This window comes from Ranitomeya imitator, chromosome 4 (genome assembly GCF_032444005.1).
Source record: "Ranitomeya imitator isolate aRanImi1 chromosome 4, aRanImi1.pri, whole genome shotgun sequence".
NCBI classification, from domain to species: Eukaryota; Metazoa; Chordata; class Amphibia; order Anura; family Dendrobatidae; genus Ranitomeya; species Ranitomeya imitator.
Window position 1 is genome coordinate 539818246 of NC_091285.1, and position 26830 is coordinate 539845075.

The following is a 26830-nucleotide window of genomic DNA, read 5'->3' on the forward strand; positions in this document are numbered from 1 at the left end:
ACATATCTAGATGAGTTCCTTAGGGGGTCTACGTTCCAAAATGGTGTCACTTGTGGGGGGGTTTCAATGTTTAGGCACATCAGTGGCTCTCTAAACGCAACATGGTGTCCCATCTCAATTCCAGTCAATTTGGCATTGAAAAGTCAAATGGCGCTCCTTACCTTCCAAGCTCTGCCATGCGCTCAAACAGTGGTTTACCCCCACATATGGGGTATCGGCGTACTCAGGACAAATTGTACAACAACTTTTGGGGTCCATTTTCTCCTGTTACCCTTGGTAAAATAAAACAAATTGGAGCTGAAGTAAATTTTTTGTGAAAAATGTTAAATGTTCATTTTTATTTAAACATTCCAAAAATTCCTGTGACACACCTGAAGGGTTAATAAACTTCTTGAATGTGGTTTTGAACACCTTGAGAGGTGCAGTTTTTAGAATGGTGTCACACTTGGGTATTTTCTATCATATAGACCCCTCAAAATGACTTCAAATGAGATGTGGTCCCTAAAAAAAAAAATGGTGTTGTAAAAATGAGAAATTGCTGGTCAACTTTTAACCCTTATAACACCCTAACAAAAAAAAAATGTTGGTTCCAAAATTGTGCTGATGTAAAGTAGACATGTGGGAAATGTTACTTATTAAGTATTTTGTGTGACATATCTCTGTGATTTAATTGCAAAAAAATTCAAAGTTGGAAAATTGCGAAATTTTCACCAAATTTCCATTTTTTTACCACAAATAAACGCAGGTAATATCAAAGAAATTTTACCACTATCATGAAGTACAATATGTCATGAGAAAACCATGTCAGAGTCACCGGGATCCGTTGAAGCGTTCTAGAGTTATAACCTCATAAAGGGACAGTGGTCAGAATTGTAAAAATTGGCCTGGTCATTAACGTGCAAACCACCCTTGGGGGTAAAGGGGTTAAATAGTAAATATATCGGATTTTAATATTCTCATTTTTCAAGCTGGTGTTGTAAAGTATTCTAATTTACTGAGATAATGACTTTTGGGTTTTTTATTGTAAGCTATAATCATCAACATTAAAAGACGTAAACACTTGAAATAGATCACTCTGTAATGACTCTACAGTTAAGTCCATATATATTTGGACAGAGACATTTTTCTAATTTTGGTGTTAGACATTACCACAATGAATTTTAAACAAAACAATTCATATGCAGTTGAAGTTCAGACTTTCAGCTTTCATTTGAGGCTATCCACATTAAAATTGGATGAAGGGTTTAGGAGTTTCAGCTCCTTAACATGTGCCACCCTGTTTTTAAAGGGACCAAAAGTAATTGGACACTTGACTCCAAGGCTACTTCATGGACAGATGTGGGCAATCCCTTCGTTATGTCCTTCTCAATTAAGCAGATAAAAGGCCTGGAGTTGATTTGAGGTTTGGTACTTGCATTTGGAAGGTTTTGCTGTGAAGTAAACATGCGGTCAAAGGAGCTCTCCATGCAGGTGAAACAAGCCATCCTTAAGCTGCGAAAACAGAAAAAACCTATCCGAGAAATTGCTACAATATTAGGAGTGGCAAAATCTACAGTTTGGTACATCCTGAGAAAAAAAGAAAGAAAGCACTGGTGAACTCATCAATGCAAAAAGACCTTGGCGCCCACGGAAGACAACAGTGGTGGATGATCGCAGAATAATCTCCATGGTGAAGAGAAACCCCTTCACAACAGTCAACCAAGTGAGCAACACTTTCCAGGAGGTAGGCGTATCAATATCCAAATCTACCATAAAGAGAAGACTGCATGAAAGTAAATATGGAGGGTTCACTGCACGGTGCAAGCCACTCATAAGCATCAAGAATAATAAGTCTAGACTGGACTTTGCTAAAAAAAAAATCTAAAAAAGCCAGCACAGTTCTGGAAGAACATTCTTTGGACAGATAAAACCGAGATCAACCTCTACCAGAATGATGGAAAGAGAAAAGTATGGCGAAGGCGTGGTAAAGCTCATGATCCAAAGCATGCCACATCATCTGTAAAACACGGCAGAGGCAGTTTGATGGCTTCGGCATGCATGGCTGCCAGTGGCACTGGGTCACTAGTGTTTACTGATGATGTGACATAGGACAGAAGCAGCCGAATGAATTCTGAGGTATTCAGAGCCATACTGTGTGCTCAGATCCAGCCAAATGCAGCCAAACTAATTGTTCGTCGTTTCATATTACAGATGGACAATGACCCAAAACATAAAGCCAAAGCAACCCAGGAGTTTATTAAAGCAAAGAAGTGGAATATTATTGAATGGCCAAGTCAGTCACCTGATCTCAACCCAATTGAGCGTGCATTTCACTTGTTAAAGACTAAACTTCAGACAGAAAGGCCCACAAACAAACAGCAACTGAAAACCACCGCAGTGATGGCCTGGCAGAGCATCAAAAAGGAGGAAACACAGCGTCTGGTGATGTCCATGAGTTCAAGACTTCAGGCAGTCATTGCCAACAAAGGGTTTTCAACCAAGAACTAGAAATGAACATTTTATTTAAAATTATTGAATCTGTCCAATTACTTTTGGTCCCTTTAAAAACAGGGTGGCACATGTTAAGGAGCTGAAACTCCTAAACCCTTCATCCAATTTTAATGTGGATACCCTCAAATGAAAGCTGAAAGTCTGAACTTCAACAGCATCTGAATTGTTTTGTTTAAAATTCATTGTGGTAATGTCTATAACCAAAATTAGAAAAATGTTGTCTCTGTCCAAATATATATGGACTTAACTGTATATAATGAGTTTCACTTTTTGTATTGAAGAACTGAAATAAAATAACTTTTTAATGATATTCTAATTTAGTAAGAAGCACCTATATATGGACTATACTCCTAAAATAAAGGCACTTATTATAGCACAAATTAGTCAATTCATTAGAGCCCATCAGTCATGACCAGGTATACATTTCTTTTATGGGACCCTAACTTAGTATTTCTCAAACATGCCCCCTCATTCTAAAAGTCTACAAATTTGAAGGGCAGTTAGGATCCACCACTAATTAACAATAGTTTAAGGGCTCTGTCACAAGTAGGTTGCAAAGTTGACTTTGAAATATTTTGGTAAGCTGTACAGAAAAAAAAATTTAAACAACATTTTTTACTGACACTTTGGAAAACCATAATCAATCATTCAAACATTGAAAATATGATATTTAGACTGAATTACTGCTATATGAAATACTTATAATATGAATTTACTTAGCGCAGACATTTCTGCGTTATGTACCTTCATCTTATAAGTATATTCTGTATTGCATTAATGTAGTCTAAATTGAATATGTTCACAGGAAACACGAAAGAGGTCAAATAGCCCCTCCTACCTCCTCTCCTCAATGTATTTTCTGTTTCTATGTGGATGAAGAGGTCATCCTAGAGTGCTCTGTGCCGGCGGCAGACACTGGGGAAGATATTAGCTGGACAGCATGAGATCGATTGGGCTTAACTCTTCTCTCATTGCGCAGTTCCTAAATCCCATGGACTCTACCCTCCAATCCACGCCTTTGGGTAAGGTCTGTTGTGTCTGGAGGGCTCTCTGAGCTCTCCAGCCCATCTCCTCCCTATCCTCCTTTACTTGCTGGGCCAGTGAGGCTGGCACACAGCGGTGCTTCTGGCTTCTCTCGTTGGATCTCATGTGACGCGGTCCAGTCACCATAAGTGATGCCAGGCTTCTTCTATAAGGTCACTTATGGTTTCTACATTCCACGGTGGACGCAGCGATGCAAATCAGAGGAGGCCTGTGGATACTGCCTCTGATCGGTTGCCCTCACACCTGGAACATAGGGGGAGGAGTCCGTCTAATGCAGAGGAGGCTTTGGTCTGGACGCCTGTATAAAGAGCCCCGGACAGAGGACAGATTAAGGTAGGACCAAATCTATGGTGATAGCATGGAGATTTTAGGTCCTTACCGCTCTGCATCTGCGGAGCCCAGCGCTGTTCTGGTTCCTGTAAGTATGCAGGCATTGAGATTCCCCTCCATGGGGCAGGAACAGGACATGAGCTAATTTCCTTCTCCCCTTTCAGGGGGACAAGGAACCTGCACCAAAGAGTAAATCGAAGACCGCGAATTGCAAGTGTGCAATCTGCGAAAAAATTTGTGTCTTCACATAGAAAGGCCCAATGTCAAGAATGCAAAAAAATAATTGTCAGACAGGAGCAACCCTTCATAAGGGAAGTGGATTAATGGGATAGTCCACCAGGAAATACAATCCTCTCTGGCTTCCTTCTCCCAGTCAGTACCTGCTCCCAGTGTCCCTTCAGCGGTTAAAAAAGAGGAAGGGGTGCCAAGAAGAGGATTCGGACTGTCAGGAGGAGATGTCCATGCCGGAGAAACTTCTGGAGGAGGGTGAGCTAAGCACTGGCCCGGAAGCTCTTCAGGATAGGAAGTACTATTTTTCCTTTGAGATCGTGGAAGAACTCCTTATAGCTGTAAGGAGAACTACGAAGGTGAGAGGAGAAAACTACACTTATGTTGCAAGACTAAATGTTCAGCAGTTTCCGATTGAGAAGGAAGCTACTGTTCCCCATATATAGGACCATCCAGGATTTAGTCTTGGATGAATGAGATTTTCCATAGAAGATGTTAAGCACACCCGCAGAGCTAAAAGAGAGATTTCCAGTGGATGAGGTAATTGCGGAATGCTGGTCTGATGTGCCGAAGGTAGATATTCAGGTTGCACGGGTGACTTAGAAGACAACTTTGCCATTTGAGGATTCCTCCCAGCTAAAGGATTGCCTGGAAATCTTGGAAAATCTTATTAGCACTACTGAACACTAATGCAGTCTCTATGTGCGTAGCTAGATCAATGTCTCATTGTCTTGTTCAGTAAGAGGAACATCTTCCTGCGGGTACTCCCTGAGAAAACATTCTAGCTTCATTACCTCTTCTCCAGAAGCTTACAAAATTTCTAGCAGACGCCTCTGTGGAATCATTAAGAGTGGTGGCAATATCATCAGCTTTATCAAATTCGGTGACACTTGCACTCTGGCTAAAGTCATGGCGTGATGACACAACTTAAAAAAATGAAGCTGTATACTATTCCCTTTAAAGGGAAGTACATGTTTGGACAGGCCATAGATGAGTTACCGGAGAAGGCTTTGGGCAATAAAAAAAAGTCCCTGCTTAAGCTGAGAAGGTCTAGGAAAAAGGTCCTTTCGGCAACGTCGGGAACAACATCTTCAGTACAGAGGAAAAACAGAAGATGGGGAGGTGAAGCTACCCCAAAGGCGGCAAAGGCAGAAATTGATTTCTCTCCCAGGGCCAGCATCAGAATATGCCATGACGCCAAAAGTGGGGGGTCGTATTGCAGGAATTCTTCCACAGTGGCAAAAGGTGTGCACAAACCCGTGGGTCCTAAAATTCATCCTGGAAGAAGTAAAAATAGTTTGTCTCCTATCCCCCACAGAGAGTGAGAATAACCCGACTCTCTTCACAAGGACTTCAGAACACCTTATATTCCGATCTAAAAGACCTGCTTTCCTCAGGGATGGTCTCACTAGTCCCAGGAATGGAGAAAAACAGGCGACACTACTACCGTCTATTTCTGGTAAGAAAACCAAGTTGACCCTACAGAAATATAATCAACTTGAAACCCCTGAACCAATATATTATATATTATGTACAGGAGGTTAAAGATGGAATCTGTCAGATCAATAATTCCCCTTGATAGGACAAAATTTTGCCATGGCTACTATCGATCTGCAGGACGCATACTATCATGTCCCGATTCACCCGACCTATTAGAAATTTCTAAGGTTTGCGATTGTCCAGGGGAAGCACATAAGGAATTATCAATTCAATGTACTCCCATTCGGAATAACTTTGGTGCCACGGATCTTCACGAAGATTATTGCGGAAGTCATGGCTTGCATCACAAGGCAGGATATCTGTATAATACCATATCTCGACAACTTCCTGCTTGTGGCCCCATCTGTGCCATTACTCCGGGAGCATCTACAAATGACGACCCAGATTCTGACATCCCTAAGGTGGCCAGTGACAAAACAAAGGTCGGAAATGGTCCCATCCACAAAGCAGACATCTTTTTTACCCAAGCCAAGACCGATCCAGTTAAAATCAAGGATAAGCATCCTATGGAGCAAAAGATCAATATCAGTGAGGTTCGCTATGTCAGTCTTCAACTCCATGACGTCCTGCATTTCGACAGTCACCTGGTAGCAAGCACACACCAGAACCCTTCAGAGGTATGTTATGACAAATTGGGATGGATCCCCAAGTCCCTGAACACAAAATTTCCAATATCTTCCTGAATAAAAGCCTGTCCGATATGGTGGAGTAACCCAAAAAACCTAAACAGAGTTGTCCCTTGGTTCCAGGACCCGCTGATAACCATAAAGGTAGATGCCAGCAAAAGAGGATGGGGAACCATGGTCTCCCAGACCTCCTTCCAGGGTCTCTGGTCAGTACAAGTCTGCAGACAGTCTTCCAATTTCAGGGAATTAAAGGCGACAGAAATACTCAGGTCAGTAATATCTTTGATTTGAAGATGCCAAATGTGAAAGTGTATTCAGACAATACTAGTTGGCCTGTGCGCAATTTTCGCACATTGGTTGTCATGGGCGCAAGCAATTTAATGGAAAATCAAGTCAAATGTTAATGTATTTAATGAGATGATGAACACTGAATGATATTTATATATGTAGATTGGTAATACAATAAATTGGTTTGATAAGTAGAGGCAACAAAAATGTCTTGAGGTTGTAGTGCCACCTGCAGGTTATTGGGTTTTTTTTTTCTGCAGGTTTCTGAAAATTTCCTACGCCACTGGACGTGCTCATATAGGTCTGGAGGAACTCTCGCTTCTGCATAGCGCCGGGTGCTCAGAAGCGAGAGGAACATGTGAATTGCGGCGGGGGCCAGGTAAAAGGGATTTTCTCAGTTTTTTTTTTTTATAGTCCGGCCCTCCAACGGTCTGAGGGACAGTGGACTGGCCCCCTGTGTAAAAAGTTTGGGGACCCCTGCACTAGACATTAAGGACACTGCTCTGTCCTGGTTCTCTTCCTATCTTTCTGACCGCTCCTTCAGTGTTCTGTTCGCAGGCTCCTCTTCATCTCTTCCTCTCACTGTTAGGGTACCTCAGGGCTCAGTCCTTGGCCCCCTTCTCTTCTCTCTCTACAGGTCCCCAATTGGACAGACCATCAGCAGATTTGGCTTTCTGTACCATCTTTATGCCGATTACACACCACTATACACGTCATCCCCTGATCTTACTCCTGCTGTACTAGAGAACGCCAGTGACTGTCTGTCTGCAGTCTCTGACATCATGTCGGAAACTCAACCTCTCCAAAACTGAACTTCTGCTTCCACCGTATACTAACCTCCCTAAACGTGACATTTCCTTCTCTGTGGGTGGCACCATAATAACACCCCGGCAGCAGGCGCGCTGTTTTGATGTTACGTTTGATACCAATCTCTCCTTCACTTTCCATATACAATCTCTTGCTTGCTCGTGCCGCATACACCTAAAGAGCATCTCTAGAATCCGTCCTTTTCTCATCATGCAAACAACAAAAACCCTCACTGTCGCCATGATCCACTCCCGCCTGGACTACTGTAACGCTCTATTAATTTGCCTCCCCGTTACTCTACTTTCCCATCTTCAGTCTGTCCTCAATGCAGCAGCCATGGTCATCTATCTGGCTAATCGGTATTCAGATACAGCCGCTCTTCGCCAGTTATTACAATGGCTACCCATTCATTATAGGATCCTATTCCAAGTACTTGTTCTCACCGACAAAGTGCTCGACAATGCGGCACCCCCTTACATCTCCTCCCTCGTTTCTGTCTATCGGCCTAGCCGATGCGCTCTGTAAATGACTTTCGACTAACCTCTGCACTAATCCGTACCTCCCACTCCCGTCTCCAAGACTTCTCCCGTGCCGCACCAATCCTCTGGAATGCTCTACCCCAAGCAATTAGTACCATTCACAATTTGTATAGTTTTAGGCGCCCCCCCTCAAAACATTTGTTCAGAGCGGCCTATGACGGTCCCTAATAAAAGTCATTTTAGGTTTTTGTGTGTGTAGCCCTTTCACTACTTCCATCTATCCCCCATCCCCTGAAGATGGCTGCATCTTCATTGTAAGTACATCATTGTAAATACACACCTGTACCTTGTATCTCCCCCACCTCATTGTAGATTGTAAGCTCTCATGAGCAGGGTTGTCTTATTTTGCTTTAATTATTGTTAACGTTGTTACTTATGACTTGCGTTTGAAACTGTTAAACTGTAAAGCGCTGCAGAATATGTTGGCGCTATATAAATGAAGATTATTATTATTTAAGGAAGCGTGTCTTCAGAAACATGAGCTGGTCCAGATTCGCTGGTCACTACAAAAGCAGTTTGCAATTTCCTGTCAGCAACATCCAATACTGCTTGTTTCTGGAAAATACCCATGGAGTCAAAATCATCTCTACACTTGAAGATAAATTCCCAAAGGGGTATAATTTCTAAAATGGGGCCACTTGAAGGGGTATTTTGCTCTTCTAGCACTTGGGGTCCTCTGTATATGGAGTCTGCAAAGTATTTTAGAAACGTATGCGCTCCAGGAAGGCAAAGAGCGCTCCGTCCCTCCCATGTCTCACCGTGTGGCTAAGGAGAACTCTACAGCCACATATGGAGTATTTCTACTTTCAATAGACTTTCAAGTTTGGTGCCATTTTTGCACATTTCCCAAAATTGCGAAAATGTAAAATCTGGGCCTAAAACTTCATTTTGATGGTAAAATTGTAATAATCTTTTCTTTTACTTCCCAATGTTATAAAATTCTTTGACACACCTTTGGTGGCACTATGATCACTGCACCCCTAGATGAATTCATTGAAAAGTGTAGTTTGGAAAATGGGGATACTTGTGGGAGGTTCTGCTGTTCTGGCACCTCAGGGGCTCTGCCAATGTGACATGGCACCCTCAAACCAGTCCTGTGATTTTTTTTTTTTCATTTTTTTTTTTCATGGCTCTACGTTACAAACTTCTGGGAACAACCTGGGGGTTCAAGGTGCTCACAACACATCTAGATACATTCCTTGAGGGGTTAGTTTCCAAAATGGGATCACTTGTGGGGGATTTCCACTGTGTAGGCACATCAGGGGATTTCCAAATACAACATGATGTCCGCTAAATATTCCAGCAAATTTTGCTTTCAAAAAGTCAAATTTCATTCTTTCCCTACCAAGCCCTGCCATACGCCCAAACAGTAGTTTTTTCCCCCACATTTGGGGTATCGTCATACTCTGGACAAATTGCACAACAAATTTTGTGGTCAATTTTTTTCTGTTACTCTTGCAAAAATAAAATAAAAATAGAGGGCAAAAGTAATATTTTTGTGAAAAAAAAAAAAAAAAGTTTCACATTCCAAAAATTCCTGTGAAGCACTTGAAGGGTTAGTAAGCTTCTTGAATATAATTTTGGACACCCTGAGGGATGCAGTTTTTAGACTGAGTATTGGGTAATTTATAAAACTTTTTTTTTTTTTTTTAAGAAATCGCTGGTCAACTTTTAACCCTTATATCTTACTGACGGAAAAAAAATGTTTAAAAACTTGTGCTGATGTAAAGTAAACATTTGGAAAATGTTATTTATGAACAAGTTTTGTGTAAAATAACTCTGTGATTTGAGGACGTAAAAAATAAAAGTTTGAAAAATGCAAAATTTTCTAAATTTTTTCCAAATTTCCATTTTTTCACAAATAAACACAAGTCAATTCGAAGAAATTTTACCACCAGCATTAAGTACAATGTGTCACAAAAAAAACTTACCGCATGAAGGGACACTGGTCCGAATTGTAAAATTTGGCCTTGTCATGAAGGTGCAAACATGCTTGGGGGTAAGGCTACTTTCACACTAGAGTTTTTTGCAATATGTCGCAATGCGTCGTTTATGGGAAAAAACGCATCCTGCAAAGTTGTTTGCAGGATGCGTTTTTGCCCCATAGATTAACATTAGCGACGCATTGCCACATGTCGCAACCGTCGTGCGATGGTTGCGCCGTGTTGTGGCGGACCGCCGGGAGCAAAAAACGCTACATGTAACGTTTTTTGCTGCCGACGGACTGCTTTTTCCGACCGCGCATGTGCGGCCGGAACTCCTCCCCCACCTCCCTGCACCTCACAATGGGGCGGCGGATGCGATGAAAATCTGCATCCGCTGCACCCGTTGTGCGGCGCAAACAACGCTAGCGTCGGTAACCCAAGGTAGCCCGAGGCTAGTGTGAAAGTAGCCTAAAGATGTTAAAGGAGTTGTCCTTTGAGCAAAGGACAATTTAATCCATAGATCTTGGAATTAAAAAAGCTTCACAAGTTGGATGTGTTCGAAAAAACAAAGGTTCCTATGCTGATATAATCCTATAAATGTGCCCCTACTCTGTCTAACCATACAGGAACATGGTCTGATTATAAAACAGCTCCTGGATGCTGGAGGACGCATGGGACTGTGCAGCTGTTGGTTTCTATAAGAAAAAAACTTTTCTCTGTTTAAAAACTTGTTTTATCCCACAGAATCAGCTGTGATCCTATGCTGTTGTGTCTGTATACTCTCTTTTGATTTCTCCCCAGGAGATGTGTTATGTTCCTGCACAGTCAGACTTCGACATTACACAGCACACAGAAAGGGCACATTTATAAGATTATCTCGGGACATGAACATTTTTTTTAACACATCCCATTGTGAAACGTAGTTGTATTCTAAGATCTATTAAAAAATAAAATATACTTTGTTCATGGGACAACTCCTTTGTGTTCCTTTATTTTTTGAGCACTGGTAATTGGCAGCTTAGAATTCTCACTCATTGACATTGATTTGTTTTTGAGAACACAATATTTGAAAGAAGGAAAATGAACTGTAGAAAAGTGCAATAGAAAATGTCACGTTGCATAGTACGGCACAGTGTGATAGATGATTATTTCTGAATCTTTTATCCTGGACTTGTGTTTTGTCTTCTCGCAGCCCTCTTTTTTTGTGGTATATAATATGGTTACCACAGAAGTAATTGCGGTCTTTGAGAACACATCCAATGAGCTGTTGGAGCTGTTTGAGAACTTCTGCGACCTTTTCCGGAATGCTACCCTTCACAGTGAAGCCGTGCAGTTCCCCTGCTCTGCCTCCAGCAACAACTTTGCCAGACAGATCCAGCGCAGGTCAGATATGCTATGTTGTTTTCTGGGATTCAATTAACACATGTAAGATTCTATAAAGGTGTATTTCCAAGTGATGATATTTTGCTAGGATATTCCATTACTTTGATCGTTGGCAGTAAAGAACAATTGCCGAAATGCCGTTGCCACAATTGACAGAGGCATCTATGGGGTTTAACTACTGCGATTAGAGCGATTTCTGATTACAGCAGTTACATTTAAGCGCTAGATGTTTATCTCCACACGTGTAGTGCACACGGAAAGGGTCAACTTGGTGAGATTGGACGTTGTACATAACTGTCCTCCATAAGGTTGACCATACACCCTACCGAACCGGTCAGGATTGTGTTCAGTAAACTACAGGCACTGTTAGGTTGACGCTGTTAAAGTGTTTAAAATGATACCTTTGTTGATGAAATCCATCTTGTGGTTGTTCTTTATTTGCAGTTTTCAGTTAATGAGATTCTCGTGCTCCTGGGCGGCCTGTGGGGGCATTTTTGGGATTCTCTGTTCTCATATTCATCCTTATGAATTAATCTGATCGGTAAGCTGGGTAACGAGAAAAAAACGAAACAGAATTGATTTTTTTGGTCGCTGCAACATTGGAATAAAGTGCAATAAGGGGTGATCAAAATGTTGTATTTTCCCCAAAATAGTATAATTAAAACACCAGCACAGGGAGCAAAAAACTTATTTTATTTTTACCACCCAACCCCACATCCCGAAAATTGAAAACATTGCGAGTCTTGAAAAATAGCATCACGCGTAAAATATTTTTTACACTGCTTAAATAAAAAAAACTATACATGTTTGGTAGCTGCGTAAATTGCTGCTGCCCATCAATTTGTGAAGGACTTATAAGACCATTTCTAAAGAATTTGGAGTCCATTATTCTACAATGAGAAAGATTATTCACTAGTGGTGAATGTCTCAACAAATACAGCTAAATATCAGACTGCAATTCTCATAGAAAATGCAAAAAGCTCAAGAGCTACAGCTCAGACTCTAAAGTCCTCAGTAAGCATGTTACAGGGAGCCTGCCACGCAATTCATCCTGTTGAAACCACAGGCTCAGATTGGACCACCAAGGGACAGGTGAATTCCCCCGTGTTCCTTTGCAGTAGTGAGCCCACCCCCCCCACCGCCCCCCTTATGAACTGTAGTTGATAATTGAATCACTATGTGCAAAAACTGCATCTCATCTTCTTTTAACAAACTACCAAGTTTTTTATTATTAGTGTGAAATGGAGAAATGTAATATTTACATGTAATTGAACAGAGGGAGCCCTAGAATCAATGTTACTTGTAGGCACTGGCAACCCAGTCCAACACTGCATGGGAAGCATGCCTTGGATCCTAGCTCCACGATTGTGGCCATATATACAGTATATATCTTTTTTAAATGCTCCAGCGTTTTAGAGAACATATTGTTTGAAGAGCTGGCAGGGAACCATAGGCAGTGACAATACTAGTCCGACGCTGCCTCCAGCTGGCTTCACCCTGCACTGCACCAGGTGATTGACAGGTCTCTATCGAAGATTCCCAAGGCAATTTAAACTACCGTGTATACTCGAGTATAAGCCGAGATTTTCAGCCCATTTTTTAGGCTGAAGGTGCCCCTCAGCTTATACTCGAGTCACCCCCACCGGTCTGTCTCCCTTCTCCCCTGGTCCGTCTCTCTTCCCTGGGGGTGTTTATTACCCCCTCCTTTATAGCAGCAGTGGCGTATCATGACATGTATTGAGTCTCTGAGGGAAGCGGAGTGCCGGTAATCTATGGAGCAAGCGGGAGTGGTGCCATCCTGTCATGTATGGAGACGCGGAGGTACCGGCGTGCTGGTAACATATAGCGCAGTAGTCGTGGATGCAAACAGTAGTCATACGGCAGGTGGAGGTTGCGGGCGGCCTGTATTTTCAGTTCCGCCAACTTCACTTCCGGTGATGTCACGAATATTCATAAGCCATAATGAGGGGGACTAGAAGTAAAGTGTGCGCAGCGAAAATACAGGCCTCCCGCAATCTCCACCTGCCGTTTGGCTGCCGCTTGCCTCCACGACTGCTACTGCTGCTCCATACTTTACCGGCATGCCGCTACCTCCGGGACTCCATACGTGTACGTGACCAGATGGCACTACTCCGCTACCGCTTGCTCCAGAGGTTACCGGCACGCCGCTACCTCTAGGACTCAATGCATGACAGGATGGCGCTTCTCTGCTGTGGTCGCAGCTATGTAGAAGTAGGTAAGAAACACCCCCATGGGAAACTTGAGGACCAACAGGGAAAGGGGAGACTCGCCGCTACTGTGCAGAAGTGGCTAAGAAACACCCCCATGAGAGACTCGTGGACCGATGGGGAGAGGGAAGACTTGCAGGGAGAGGGGAGACTTATGGACCCAGTAGCTGCGGCATCTCCCCCCCTCTCGGCGTATACTCGATTCAATAAGTTTTCCCAGTTTTTGAGGTAAAATTAGGTACCTCGGCTTATACTCGGGTCAGCTTATACTCGAGTATATACGGTATGTTTTCTCCACAATCAAGGTCTGGTTCATGTTACCTGTGGTTCGGAGAGCATGTATGTCCTCCCGTGTTTGCGTTGGTTTCGTCCAGGTTCTTTTGCGTCTTCACACACTCCAAAGACATACTAATTGGGATGATAATGTCTTTAAAGCAGTGTGCAATATGATGGCGCTACATAAGAAAGCATAAAAAATGTGGAACCATAGAAATCAAAGAGGGGGGTACTCTTGTTTTTCTCATGACTGTCCATTATTCCCAGATTGTGTGCAATACTTAAGAATGTTATATTTTATTTTTGCTGCAGGGGATATTTCCGTGAGATCGTTTGTAGTCAGTTCCCGCGGTGTTTTAGGGGCTGTATACTCATGACAAATTCCCTTTAAGAAATAACCAATGATTGTCTAGTGGCAGATGTGCTAAGCCTTAGATCATCTGCCATTAGACATTCCTTGCTTATAATCTAAGGTATTGTTATTGTGACCTGTATACGTGTGTACTGTGTTTGTTTATTGCTGCAGGTATAGAATATAGTGTCATGGCCCTTCATTACCGATGCACCATGCATTAACGTGAATCTCTGTGCTTTTAGGTTCAAAGATACAATTGTGAATGCCAAGTATGGAGGCCACACTGAAGCGGTGAGGAGGCTTCTGAGCCAGCTGCCTATCAGCGCACAGTCTTATAGTGGTAGTCCTTACCTTGACCTCTCTCTCTTCAGCTACGATGATAAGTGGGTCTCTGTTATGGAGAGGCCTAAAACCTGCGGCGATCACCCAATCAGGTACGTCAAAGCCCAGTGCGTCTGGCAATGTGCTTATTATCATGTATTGCCTATTATACTTAAGGATTTCTTTCAGTTATGTCTTCTATTGTTGGTCATTGATTACTACATGCCTTTACTTATCTCACTAATATGTTCATGCTATGCATGTCTTTTTTTTAATATTTTTTTAACCCCCTGCATGCATTTTAGCTAGCAATAATTTTTTTTCTTTGTCTTCCAAGACCAAAACCTTTTGTAGCATTTTTCAGTATATGCAATTTTTTTAAACACTTTTTTATTTATTTGTTTTTCTATTTTTTTTTTTTTTTTTTGGAGGCATAGGACAAAAACAATAATTCTGATGTTGCTTTTTTAGTTTTTATATTCAACATTTACTGTAAGGGATAAATGTGTTATTTTTTTTTTGTTTTTTTTAACTAATGTCTTGCTTCCATTTATATTTCTATATTTCCGTATAAACTCTAGTACAAGCCGAGATTTTCAACCCATTTTTTTTAGGCTGAAAGTGCCCCTCTCGGCTTATACTCGAGTCATTGTCCCAGGGGGTCGGCGGGGGAGGGGGAGTGGCGGCTGTCCCATCATACTCTCCCCCTCCTGGCACGGTCTCTGCTTCTCAGATTGTCTCCGGCGCCAGCAGCTTGTTCCTGTGTTCAGGAATATGCACGCGACTCTACTCCCATAGGCGTGAAGCGCATATTCATTACTTTAATGAGCGGTACCATGTGACCGCTGAACACAGGAACAAGCTGCCGGCACCGGAGACCATCGGAGAAGCAGGGACATGCAGAGACTGCACCAGGAGTATTAGGTGAGTATGACGGGGGAGGGTGAGCCATTCAATACTCACCTGTCCCCTTTCCACCGCATCCTCTGGCTGTGACGTTCAGGTCAGAGGGCGCGATGACGTGTTTATTTTTTAAATTAACCAGTACCTGCTGCATTTCCCACCCTAGGCTTATACTCGAGTCAATAAGTTTTCCCAGTTTTTTTGTGGAAAAATTAGGGGTCTCGGCTTATACTCTGGTTGGCTTATACTCGAGTATATATGGTATTTTGCTTTCAGTATATTTAACACAGCCTGCTAGCGTCACAGACAGATATGTCCTTTATCCCAGACCTTTTTTTTTTTGTGAAGCTTCTCTATTGGCACATAACAGAGGAGCAATCATTTTAATTTTTGGGAACATAGTCATATAAGGACTTGTTTTTGGGATGAATTGTATGTGTCAGTGGCATTTATATTGGAGTATATGTAAGTTATTAATCAGCTTTCATTAACTTATAAACAAGACAGCAATTCTGCCACTCTTTTTTGTGTATTGAATTGTACATTATTCACTGTGCTGCACAAAATACGTTTTGGCTTTATTTTATAGTGAGTACATATATGACTAACAAATATGTATAATTTTATTCCATTATTGAAGCTGTATGTGGGCTTATTTTGTGTGTGATATACTAGTTTTTATTTCTATTTTTTGGTTCATGCTACTTTCTTATCACTTTTTTTTGCACTCGGAACAAAATACCGTATATACTCGAGTATAAGCCGACCCGAGTATAAGCCGACCCCCTAATTTTGCCACAAAAAACTGGGAAAACTTATTGACTCAAGTATAAGCCTAGGGTGGAAATGCAGCATTTACCGGTGAATTTCAAAAATAAAAATAGATCATTATTTCCCCATAGCTGTTATATATATTGCTCTGCACCGTTCATATTGCCCCATATCTGTGCCCCATATATGCTCTGCACCGTTCATTTTTGCCCAATATCTGTGCCCCATACAGTGCTCTGCACCGTTCATATTGCCCCATAGATGCTGCACAGATGCCCCATAGTGCTCTGCACCGTTCATATTGCCCCATAGATGCTGCACAGATGCCCCATATAGTGCTCTGCAGCGTTCATTGTGCCCCATAGATGCTGCACAGATGCCCCATATATTGCTCTGCAGCGTTCATTGTGCCCCATAGATGCTGCACAGATGCCCCATATATTGCTCTGCAGCGTTCATTGTGCCCCATAGATGCTGCACAGATGCCCCATATAGTGCTCTGCAGCGTTCATTGTGCCCCATAGATGCTGCACAGATGCCCCATATATTGCTCTGCAGCGTTCATTGTGCCCCATAGATGCTGCACAGATGCCCCATATATTGCTCTGCAGCGTTCATTGTGCCCCATAGATGCTGCACAGATGCCCCATACAGTGCTCTGCAGCGTTCATTGTGCCCCATAGATGCTGCACATAAATCTGTGCCATGGCCGCTGCTGCTGCAATAAAAAAAAACAAACACATACTCACCTCTCTTGATTGCAGCTCCCAGCGTCTCGTTCCGGCGTCTCCCCGCTCTGACTGATCAGGCAGAGGGCGCCGCGCTCACTATATGCGTCATCGCGCCCTCTGACCTGAACAGTCAGAGCGCAGACGTCGGGAAGATGGAGCGACGCCCGGCGGCTGGAACGTGGACAGGTAAATATAACATACTCACCTAGTCCCAGCGATCCTCGCGCTGTCCCTGCCTTCCTCCCCGTCTTCTGTGCTGCAGCCTCTTCCTGTCAGCGGTCACCGGCACCGCTGATTAGAGAAATGAATAGGCGGCTCCACCCCTATGGGAGGTGGAGCCGCCTATTCATTTCTGTAATGAGCGGTCCCACGTGACCGCTGAAGAGGGGTAGAAGCTGCAGCACAGAAGACGGGGAGGAAGGCAGGGACAGCGCGAGGATCGCTGGGACTAGGTAAGTATACCTTAGCGCCCTCACCCGCCGACCCCACCGCTACCGTGACTCGAGTATAAGCCGAGAGGGGCACTTTCAGCCCAAAAATTTGGGCTGAAAATCTCGGCTTATACTCGAGTATATACGGTAAATTCTGAATTTGTTAATTTTTTTTAAACACTGTTCTCTGTTAGGTCTGATTGTTATGTTTTATTCTGTGAATATGTGCACAAGGATAGTGTTTATGTTTTGACATTTTTTTTCAAAAACCGTAACTTAAAAAAAATCTTTTCAGTAGATGAAGTTGTGTGAGTACTTGTTTTTGCAGAAGAAGCTGTAGTGTTTGGTATTATTTTTAAATAGGACTTTTTGATCACTTTCTAATTTAATTTTTTAAGTGGTGTCATGAACAAAAAAAAGCAATACATTTTAAATACACTGCTTTAAAAAAAAATTGAAGGGAACAATAAAATACCACATCCTAGATTTCACTGAATTATATATTCCGGTTGCAAATCTTTATTCATTACATAGTAGAATGCATTGAGAACAATGAAACCTAAAAATGATCAACGTAAATCAAAATTAATATCCCATTGAGGTCTGAAGTTGGAATGATACTCAAAATCAAAGTGGAAAATGAATTACAGGCTGATCCAATAGTGTGTGTGGCCTCCACATTTTTTTTTGTGCTGAAAACGCCCCCCTCGGCTTATACACGAGTCATGGTCCAGAAAGCCGGCAGCATCCAGCTTCCATAAAACATCGATACTCGCCCTCTGTCGCTGCACCTCCATCCCTGCATCTCTTTCCCGGCGCAGGAAGCTCTTTCATGTAGCTGTGTTCAGCAATCAGGTGGTACCGCTCATTAAGGTAATGAATATGCACGTGACTCCACTCCCATAGGCGTGTAGCACATATTCATGATCTTAATGAGCAGTACCACGTGACCGTTCAGCACAGGAAGAAGCTACTGCGCAGGGACAACGGAGATGCAGGGATGTTCAGCGAGGGTGCGAGGAGGGTGAAGAGGACGGGGGCGCCCAGCCATGTCTCGGGTCCTTCTCCGGTAACACATAATCAACAGAGCAAGAGAATAGTGAGTAACTCCAAGACCTTTATTTAGGCAAAAATACGAAAGGTCCATATACGATCCACCACACAAAGGATAAAATAGTCCAGAACACGAATGCAGTTCAGTAACCGGATAAAAGTCCAACAATCCAGCAGACGGAGGATAGCATAGTCCATATACTCTTTCATCATTCCATACAGGACTGATCTAATCTGATCTGTGTCTCACTTCCCTGATATTTTAAGTCTCCCTCCTCATTCACAGGTCAGGAAGGGGAAGGTCTCGGGAGCTCATTGTTTCAACAAGCTAGGACAACATGTCATTGGCATATTAGCAATCCGTACAGTGCTGTGGGGGCTGATATCAAATGGCAGCAACAGCCATTCATCAATTAGCAAATAACTCCTTCTACAAGAGAACACCATGAAAATAAGTAAAATAGAAATATACACAAAAATGATACCCACATGGCATATCACACATGCATACAAGATGGGACAGGGAAGCCATGCATACAAGATGGGACGGGGAAGCCATGCATGCAAGATGGAACGGGGGGAGCCATGCATACAAGATGGAACGGGGGGAGCCATGCATACAAGATGGAACGGGGGGAGCCATGCGTTCAAGGATGGGATGGGGGAGCCATGCATACAAGGATGGGACGGGGAGCCAGGCATACAAGATGCTGCCGGTGGGGAGCCATGCATAGAACAGGGGGAGTCACACAGAGCAGGACGGGGGGGGGGAGGGGGAGTCACACAGAGCAGGACAGGACAGGGGGAGCCATATATAGCAGGACAGGGATGAGGGGACAATACATACTCTGCTTGTACTCAAGTCAATAAACTTATCCAGTTTTCCATGGCAAAGTTAGGTGCCTCGGCTTATACTCGGGTCGGCTTATACTCGAGTATATACGGTATATGGGACATGATACAGAAAAAGCAGCAGATGCATAACTCACTCAATTTAAGGACATCTTATATTAGTAATACCCCAGGCAATTCATGATTTATAATAAAAAAAAAAATTCCTATCCCAATAAGTATTGCTGTGGTACAAACGGTAGTATCATGCCTATTGGCAAATATAGACTCTGTTAAGGACAGTAACATTTAATACATAAGTACACTTATCCTAAACGTTAACTTATTATACCAATCATCAGCTAAATGCTACTATATGCGCCCACAACTATCACCCCACTTGCCACCGCTACAGGGCAAGTGGGAAGAGCGAGGATAAGTGCCAGAATTGGCACATCTTAGAAATGTGCCTTTTCTGGGATGGCTGAGAGCTGATCCATGGTATCCATGGTCCCTTCCTAGGCTATTAATATCAGCCCGCTGCTGTCTGCATAGCCTTTGCTGGTTATTAATTATAGAGGGACTCTACGTGATTTGTATTTACTGTATGTAATCCATCTCTTCTATCCTGTCGGTGATTTTACAGAACACGGCAGATGAATTATCATCCTTTCCTCTATATATCCATGTAATATGCATATTGTGAGATAGCGCTCATTAACGGGTAGCGGAATACTCGCTTGGTAACGGGATGAATGCACGTGGGCACGGTTTTTTTTTAACACAAAACAGTCTATTCGGTTTATTCAGGTATCATAAATCACAACCATGAACAGTTCATTACATCAGTTCATATACGGCTTCATATCACAGACACTAGACCTTACATTGTCCAGTTGCCATGGGTGACCGCATGCTGCACAATTCATTAGTTCATGGAACACATTAAGCACCAACAGTCTGTGGAGGTACCTTACGGGAGCTCCTGCTCCACCTTCTGACTCCTTGTCAGTCCTCTCTCCCAGGTAAAGCTGCCTTACAGGGATCACCAATTCGCCTGACAGACATACACCAGTCAGTTCCAGACCCACCGAAGGATGTTATTTTCCCCAACACAGTAGCCGTCACTGACTCTGCAGGTCCTAGGCCTCACCTCGTGCTCTTCAGGGATGCGGTCCACACACACACAACCTCCCAACACAGTGGCAACTCAGGACCACGGCATCACCAGGTGCTCTTCAGGGATCCGCTCCCCACTCTGGACCTCCCAACACCCAGGCCATTCATCTCACAGGACCTTCCAGCCAAGATCCATTGAGGTCCATACACAGGAACCATGTGATCCTCACCCTGGTCACATTATCAAGCTGTAACCACTCCCATAGATGGGTGGTGTGTGTGTGGCTAGTTCGACCCGCCCAGCTCTCAAACTAGCCCTGAAAGCCTCCCTCTAAAACAACACGAATGCTTGTGGGACTACAGGTCCAAGAACAACCTTACTTCAGGCTTACAGTGCAGAGTATCTTCCTCTGTGACACACACCTGCCATTCACAATAATGCCAGACTTTGTCTCATTACCATAGTTATGCCTGCGACTGCCATGCATTCCTACGGCCTCCATGCATATTCTGGGGAAACTATGCAGCGCCCCCTACCTTTTAATTTTAACCCCGCGCGTTCCAATTCACCAAACAATTTTGCCCCTATCTACATAATAGGGAAAAAGTGAAAGGAAAAGTGTTGGAGGCAAATTGACAGATGCCAGATGTGAACAAGGGGGACTTAAAGAGTGAGAGCGATGGCGCCAAAGAGTATATACCGTACAGATGCTAAGGGACATGGGATACTTACCACACACGGGGATATGAACACACACACAAAAGGCGCCACAAACTACCACATGCTTGAATGCATATACCACCCTTAGCACACATTTCACCACACATACACCAACCTCGCCACATAAAAGTTGAAACACAAAAGTCGCCGCTCAAAACTCGCCACATGCAAAACTAGGCTCACGCAAAACTCGCCACACGTGCAAAACTCACCTCATGGAAAACTCGCCACACGCAAAACTTGCACCCGCGGAAAAATTGCTACATGCACAAAAGTTGCAACACATGCAAAAGTTGCCTCACTCAAAACTTGAACATGCTCAAAACGCACCACACATAAAACTCGCCACGTGCAAAACTCGCCATGCGCAAAACTTGCTGCACACAACTTGCTACACTAACCTGTCACATGCAACTCGACACACAAAAAGTTGCTAAACTCATGTCGCCACACAAAACTTATTTCACAAAAGTCGCTACATGCATGTCGCCACATGCAACTCAACACACACAACATGACACATGAAACTCGCCCTAAAACACACACAAGTCTGGAATTATCCTTCAAAAATAAAAATCTGATTAATAAGCAGACAAACTACAAGAGCAACAAACGTATCATATAGGAAATACGGCAGCTGTCAGTCACATGACCTGTCTATTATGTGTATGTGTGAGCTAATATATACTGCCAGGGGGGAGGGCTTACTGATGGCTGGGGATTTATCAGGTTGCCAATTTAGTACTATATACAGGAGAGATGACACACAAGTATATACTATATACAGGAGGAGATGACACACAGGTATATACTATATACAGGAGGAGATGACACACAGGTATATACTATATACAGGAGGAGATGACACACAGGTATATACTATATACAGGAGATGATATACAGGTATATACTATATATAGGAGGAGATGACATACAGGTATATAGTATATAAAGAAGCGATGACATACAGGTATATAATATATACAGGAGGAGATGACACATGGGTATATACAATATACACGGGCAGCACGGTGGCGCAGTGGATAGCACAGCAGCTTTGCAGCGCTGGAGTCCTGGGTTCAAGCCCCGCTAAGGACAACATCTGCTAAGAGTTTGTATGTTCTCTCCATGTTTGCGTGGGTTTCCTCCGGGTACTCCGGTTTCCTCCCACATTCCAAAGACATACTGATAGGAAATTTAGATTGTGAGCCCCAACGGGGACAGCGATGATATTGTGTGCAACCTGTAAAGCGCTGCGGAATATGTTAGCGCTATATAAAAATAAAGATTATTATTACAGCAGGTATATACTATTTACAGGGGAGATGGCATACAGGTATATACTATATACAAGAGAAGACATACAGGTGTATACTATATGTAAGGGAGATAACAAACGTATATACTGAGGTGAAAATGAGGGGTGTGAGGTGAAAATGATAAGGAGTGAGGGAAAATAGTGGAGTGATTGGAAAATGACAGTGTTAAGGGGGAATGAGAGGATTGAGGGGGAAAATGAGAGGCATGATGGGAAAATAAGAGACGTGAGGTGCTATAAACTAACCTCAGATATTTACTATGCCCAGGCAACGCCGGGCTCTTCAGCTAATATATATATATATATATATATATATATATATATATATATATATATACATACATACATACATACATACATACATACATACATACATACATACATACATATATACATATATATATATATATATATATACATATACATATATACACACACACACACACACACACACACACACACACACACACACACACACACACACACACACACATATATATATATATACATACATACATACAGTGGGGCAAAAAAGTATTTAGTCAGTCAGCAATAGTGCAAGTTCCACCATTTAAAAAGATGAGAGGCGTCTGTAATTTACATCATAGGTAGACCTCAACTATGGGAGACAAACTGAGAAAAAAAAATCCAGAAAATCACATTGTCTGTTTTTTTATCATTTTATTTGCATATTATGGTGGAAAATAAGTATTTGGTCAGAAACAAAATTTCATCTCAATACTTTGTAATATATCCTTTGTTGGCAATGACAGAGGTCAAACGTTTTCTGTAAGTCTTCACAAGGTTGCCACACACTGTTGTTGGTATGTTGGCCCATTCCTCCATGCAGATCTCCTCTAGAGCAGTGATGTTTTTGGCTTTTCGCTTGGCAACACGGACTTTCAACTCCCTCCAAAGGTTTTCTATAGGGTTGAGATCTGGAGACTGGCTAGGCCACTCCAGGACCTTGAAATGCTTCTTACGAAGCCACTCCTTCGTTGCCCTGGCAGTGTGCTTTGGATCATTGTCATGTTGAAATACCCAGCCACGTTTCATCCTCAATGCCCTTGCTGATGGAAGGAGGTTTGCACTCAAAATCTCACGATACATGGCCCCATTCATTCTTTCATGTACCCGGATCAGTCGTCCTGGCCCCTTTGCAGAGAAACAGCCCCAAAGCATGATGTTTCCACCACCATGCTTTACAGGTAGGTATGGTGTTTGATGGATGCAACTCAGTATTCTTTTTCCTCCAAACACGACAAGTTGTGTTTCTACCAAACAGTTCCAGTTTGGTTTCATCAGACCATAGGACATTCTCCCAAAACTCCTCTGGATCATCCAAATGCTCTCTAGCAAACTTCAGACGGGCCCGGACATGTACTGGCTTAAGCAGTGGGACACGTCTGGCACTGCAGGATCTGAGTCCATGGTGGCGTAGTGTGTTACTTATGGTAGGCCTTGTTACATTGGTCCCAGCTCTCTGCAGTTCATTCACTAGGTCCCCCCGCGTGGTTCTGGGATTTTTGCTCACCGTTCTTGTGATCATTCTGACCCCACGGGGTGGGATTTTGCGTGGAGCCCCAGATCGAGGGAGATTATCAGTGGTCTTGTATGTCTTCCATTTTCTAATTATTGCTCCCACTGTTGATTTCTTCATTCCAAGCTGGTTGGCTATTGCAGATTCAGTCTTCCCAGCCTGGTGCAGGGCTACAATTTTGTTTCTGGTGTCCTTTGACAGCTCTTTGGTCTTCACCATAGTGGAGTTTGGAGTCAGACTGTTTGAGGGTGTGCACAGGTGTCTTTTTATACTGATAACAAGTTTAAACAGGTGCCATTACTACAGGTAATGAGTGGAGGAAAGAGGAGACTCTTAAAGAAGAAGTTACAGGTCTCTGAGAGCCAGAAATCTTGATTGTTTGTTTCTGACCAAATACTTATTTTCCACCATAATATGCAAATAAAATGATAAAAAAACAGACAATGTGATTTTCTGGATTTTTTTTTCTCAGTTTGTCTCCCATAGTTGAGGTCTACCTATGATGTAAATTACAGACGCCTCTCATCTTTTTAAGTGGTGGAACTTGCACTATTGCTGACTGACTAAACACTTTTTTGCCCCACTGTACATACACATATATATATATATATATATATATATATATATATATATATATATATATATATATATATATATATATATATATATATATATATATATATATATATATATATATACATACATACATACACATGGATAGATTCAGATTCAAAGAAGCTTTATTGGCAGGACCAGATACACATCAGTTTTGCCAAAGCAAGTGTATAAAGGCTATAGGGATAGGGACTGTGGGGATGTTGGGTAGGAGCTGTAGGGAAGGTGGATGGGGGCAGATCCATTGTGGGGGCTATAGTCCATAGCATAGGGGAGGTGGATGGGGGCTATAGTCCATGGCATATGGGAGGTGTATGGGAGCAGATCCAGGATGGGGGCTATAGTCCATGGCATAGGGAAGGTGGATGGGGGCAGATCCATTGTGGGGGCTATAGTCCATGGCATAGGGGAGGTGGATGGGGCAGATCCAGGTTGGGGGCTATAGTCCATGGCATAGAGGAGGTGGATGGGGCAGATCTATAGTGGGGGCTATAGTCCATGGCATAGGGGAGGTGGATGGGGCAGATCCATTGTGGGGGCTATAGTCCATGGCATAGGGGAGGTGGATGGGGCAGATCCATTGTGGGGGCTATAGTCCATGGCATAGGGGAGGTGGATGGGGCAGGTCCAGGTTGGGGGCTATAGTCCATGGCATCATAGTTCTCTTTCTCGCAGTCTATGACATTCGCTCACATACCGCGCTGCTATCTCCACTGCTCTCTCTTCTTCTCCCAGCAGGATATATGTTTCCTCTTCCTCCTTCATGGTGATGAAGTCCGGGAAGAGACGTGAGAGTCTCCTGAAGTGAGTGTCCCTCACTGCTGAGTATTTAGAGCAGTGTAGCAGGGCCATGGATTTTTAACAAGTTGTATTCTATTAATAAAGTACGAATCACTGTGAAGACTGGTGAGTGCCCTCATTTCTTGTATTGGATCTATATATCTATGTATTCTATTTGTATATATCTATTTTATTCAAGCTTGTCAGTGTGATTTTTCTGTACGCGCACATGAATTGCCGGCTTTTCAGAGGACACCGGTGCGTAAAAATCGGACAGCACTTGCATGGTCCGAGTCCTGTGTGATTTATATTTTTTTTTTTTTCTCGCACCCATAGGCTCGCCAGAGTCTCGGACAATATACGTAAAATCACAGCATGCGTCTAATGCGCCTGAGAAAAAATACGGTAATGTGAGCTTCCCCATAGATTAACACTGGTCCGAGTGCTATGCAATGTTTTCTTGCATAGCACTTGTCCGTATTCTACGGTAGTGTGACCCTGGCCTTAGGCCACACGTCAGGGCTGAGAAGGAAACAGCGCTATTTGGCATTTGGAGCACAGATTTTGTTAGAATAGTTTGTGGGTGACATTTGCGGAGCCCTGAAGGTGCCAGAACAGCAGTAAAACACCAAAAGTGTCCCCATTGTAGAAACTGCACTTCTTAATGAGTTCATCTATGGCTGCAGTGACCATTTTGTAACATTCGCACCTTGCATTAGAATTGCAAATCTGCCAGTCTAGTACCCATACATTGTGCCCACATACAGTGTAGTGCCACATTGTGCCCAGCTTGTGTTACTACCAATACACACCCGCAAATTAAGTGCCTTCTCTCCGTTATAATGCCAAACATGTGGCCTCTTACTGTGGTTTAGGCACAGTGGGGCATTTGGATTTGGAAGCGTAGAATTCACTGGATTTTATTTGAGGGGAGGGGAGCCATGTCGCTTTTTCAAAGTCTTTGTTCTACCAGTATCGTGGGATCACCCTATAGTTCCAGTGACAGATGACAGACCTGAGTGGGAACTGGTTTTGTGTGTGATAAATTAGGGTTTTTATTGGTAGAATGTAGTCCGCAAGGACAGGGTCCTCTCCACCAGTCTGTCAGTGTAAATTTGTTTACTGTAAATGATATCTATAACCCTGTATGTAACCCCTTTTCTCATGTACAGCACCATGGAGTTAATGGTGCTATATAAATAAATAATAATTGGTAACATTTTATGGTACATAATATTATTCAATCGCTTCCAGACTAAGGCTGGGATCACATTCTTATGTTCTACACTGAGCACCTACTTGGGGGTTTCCATGTAAAACCCACAAAAATGTGATTTAGATTAAACCCCCAAGCAGGGTGGATTTGATTTAAATCTAACTGATTTAAATCACGATTTAAATCACGATTTAAATCACTAGTCAGTAAGGCTTTATTTAAATCAGTGATTTAAATCAAAGTTTCTACCTAAACTAGTTCTTGCTACTTTAACATGCAAGTAGATGAAGATTTTTAGAATCACTTTTTATATTACTTTTTTCTCCCCAGTTTAATGGGTTAATCATTCATATTTGGACACCACTGTTCTGTTGTACTTAGGAAGGAGAAAAATAATCCTGACCTTAATAACAATTTAAATAGATTTATTCAACTGAAACAATAACAACATTACAGCATAA

General features: G+C 42.7%; 1 protein-coding gene across 2 annotated transcripts in view; it reads left to right on the plus strand.

The window, feature by feature from the left end:
• The window catches only part of DET1 (DET1 partner of COP1 E3 ubiquitin ligase), a 90215-nt gene that overhangs the window by 25869 nt on the left and 37516 nt on the right, over positions 1-26830 (plus strand). For both annotated transcript variants that reach the window (XM_069766233.1, XM_069766234.1), the window contains exons 3-4: positions 10970-11160; positions 14262-14453. In XM_069766233.1, coding sequence (XP_069622334.1) covers positions 10970-11160; positions 14262-14453 — 383 coding nt within the window. The remainder of the gene's footprint in view (positions 1-10969; positions 11161-14261; positions 14454-26830) is intronic.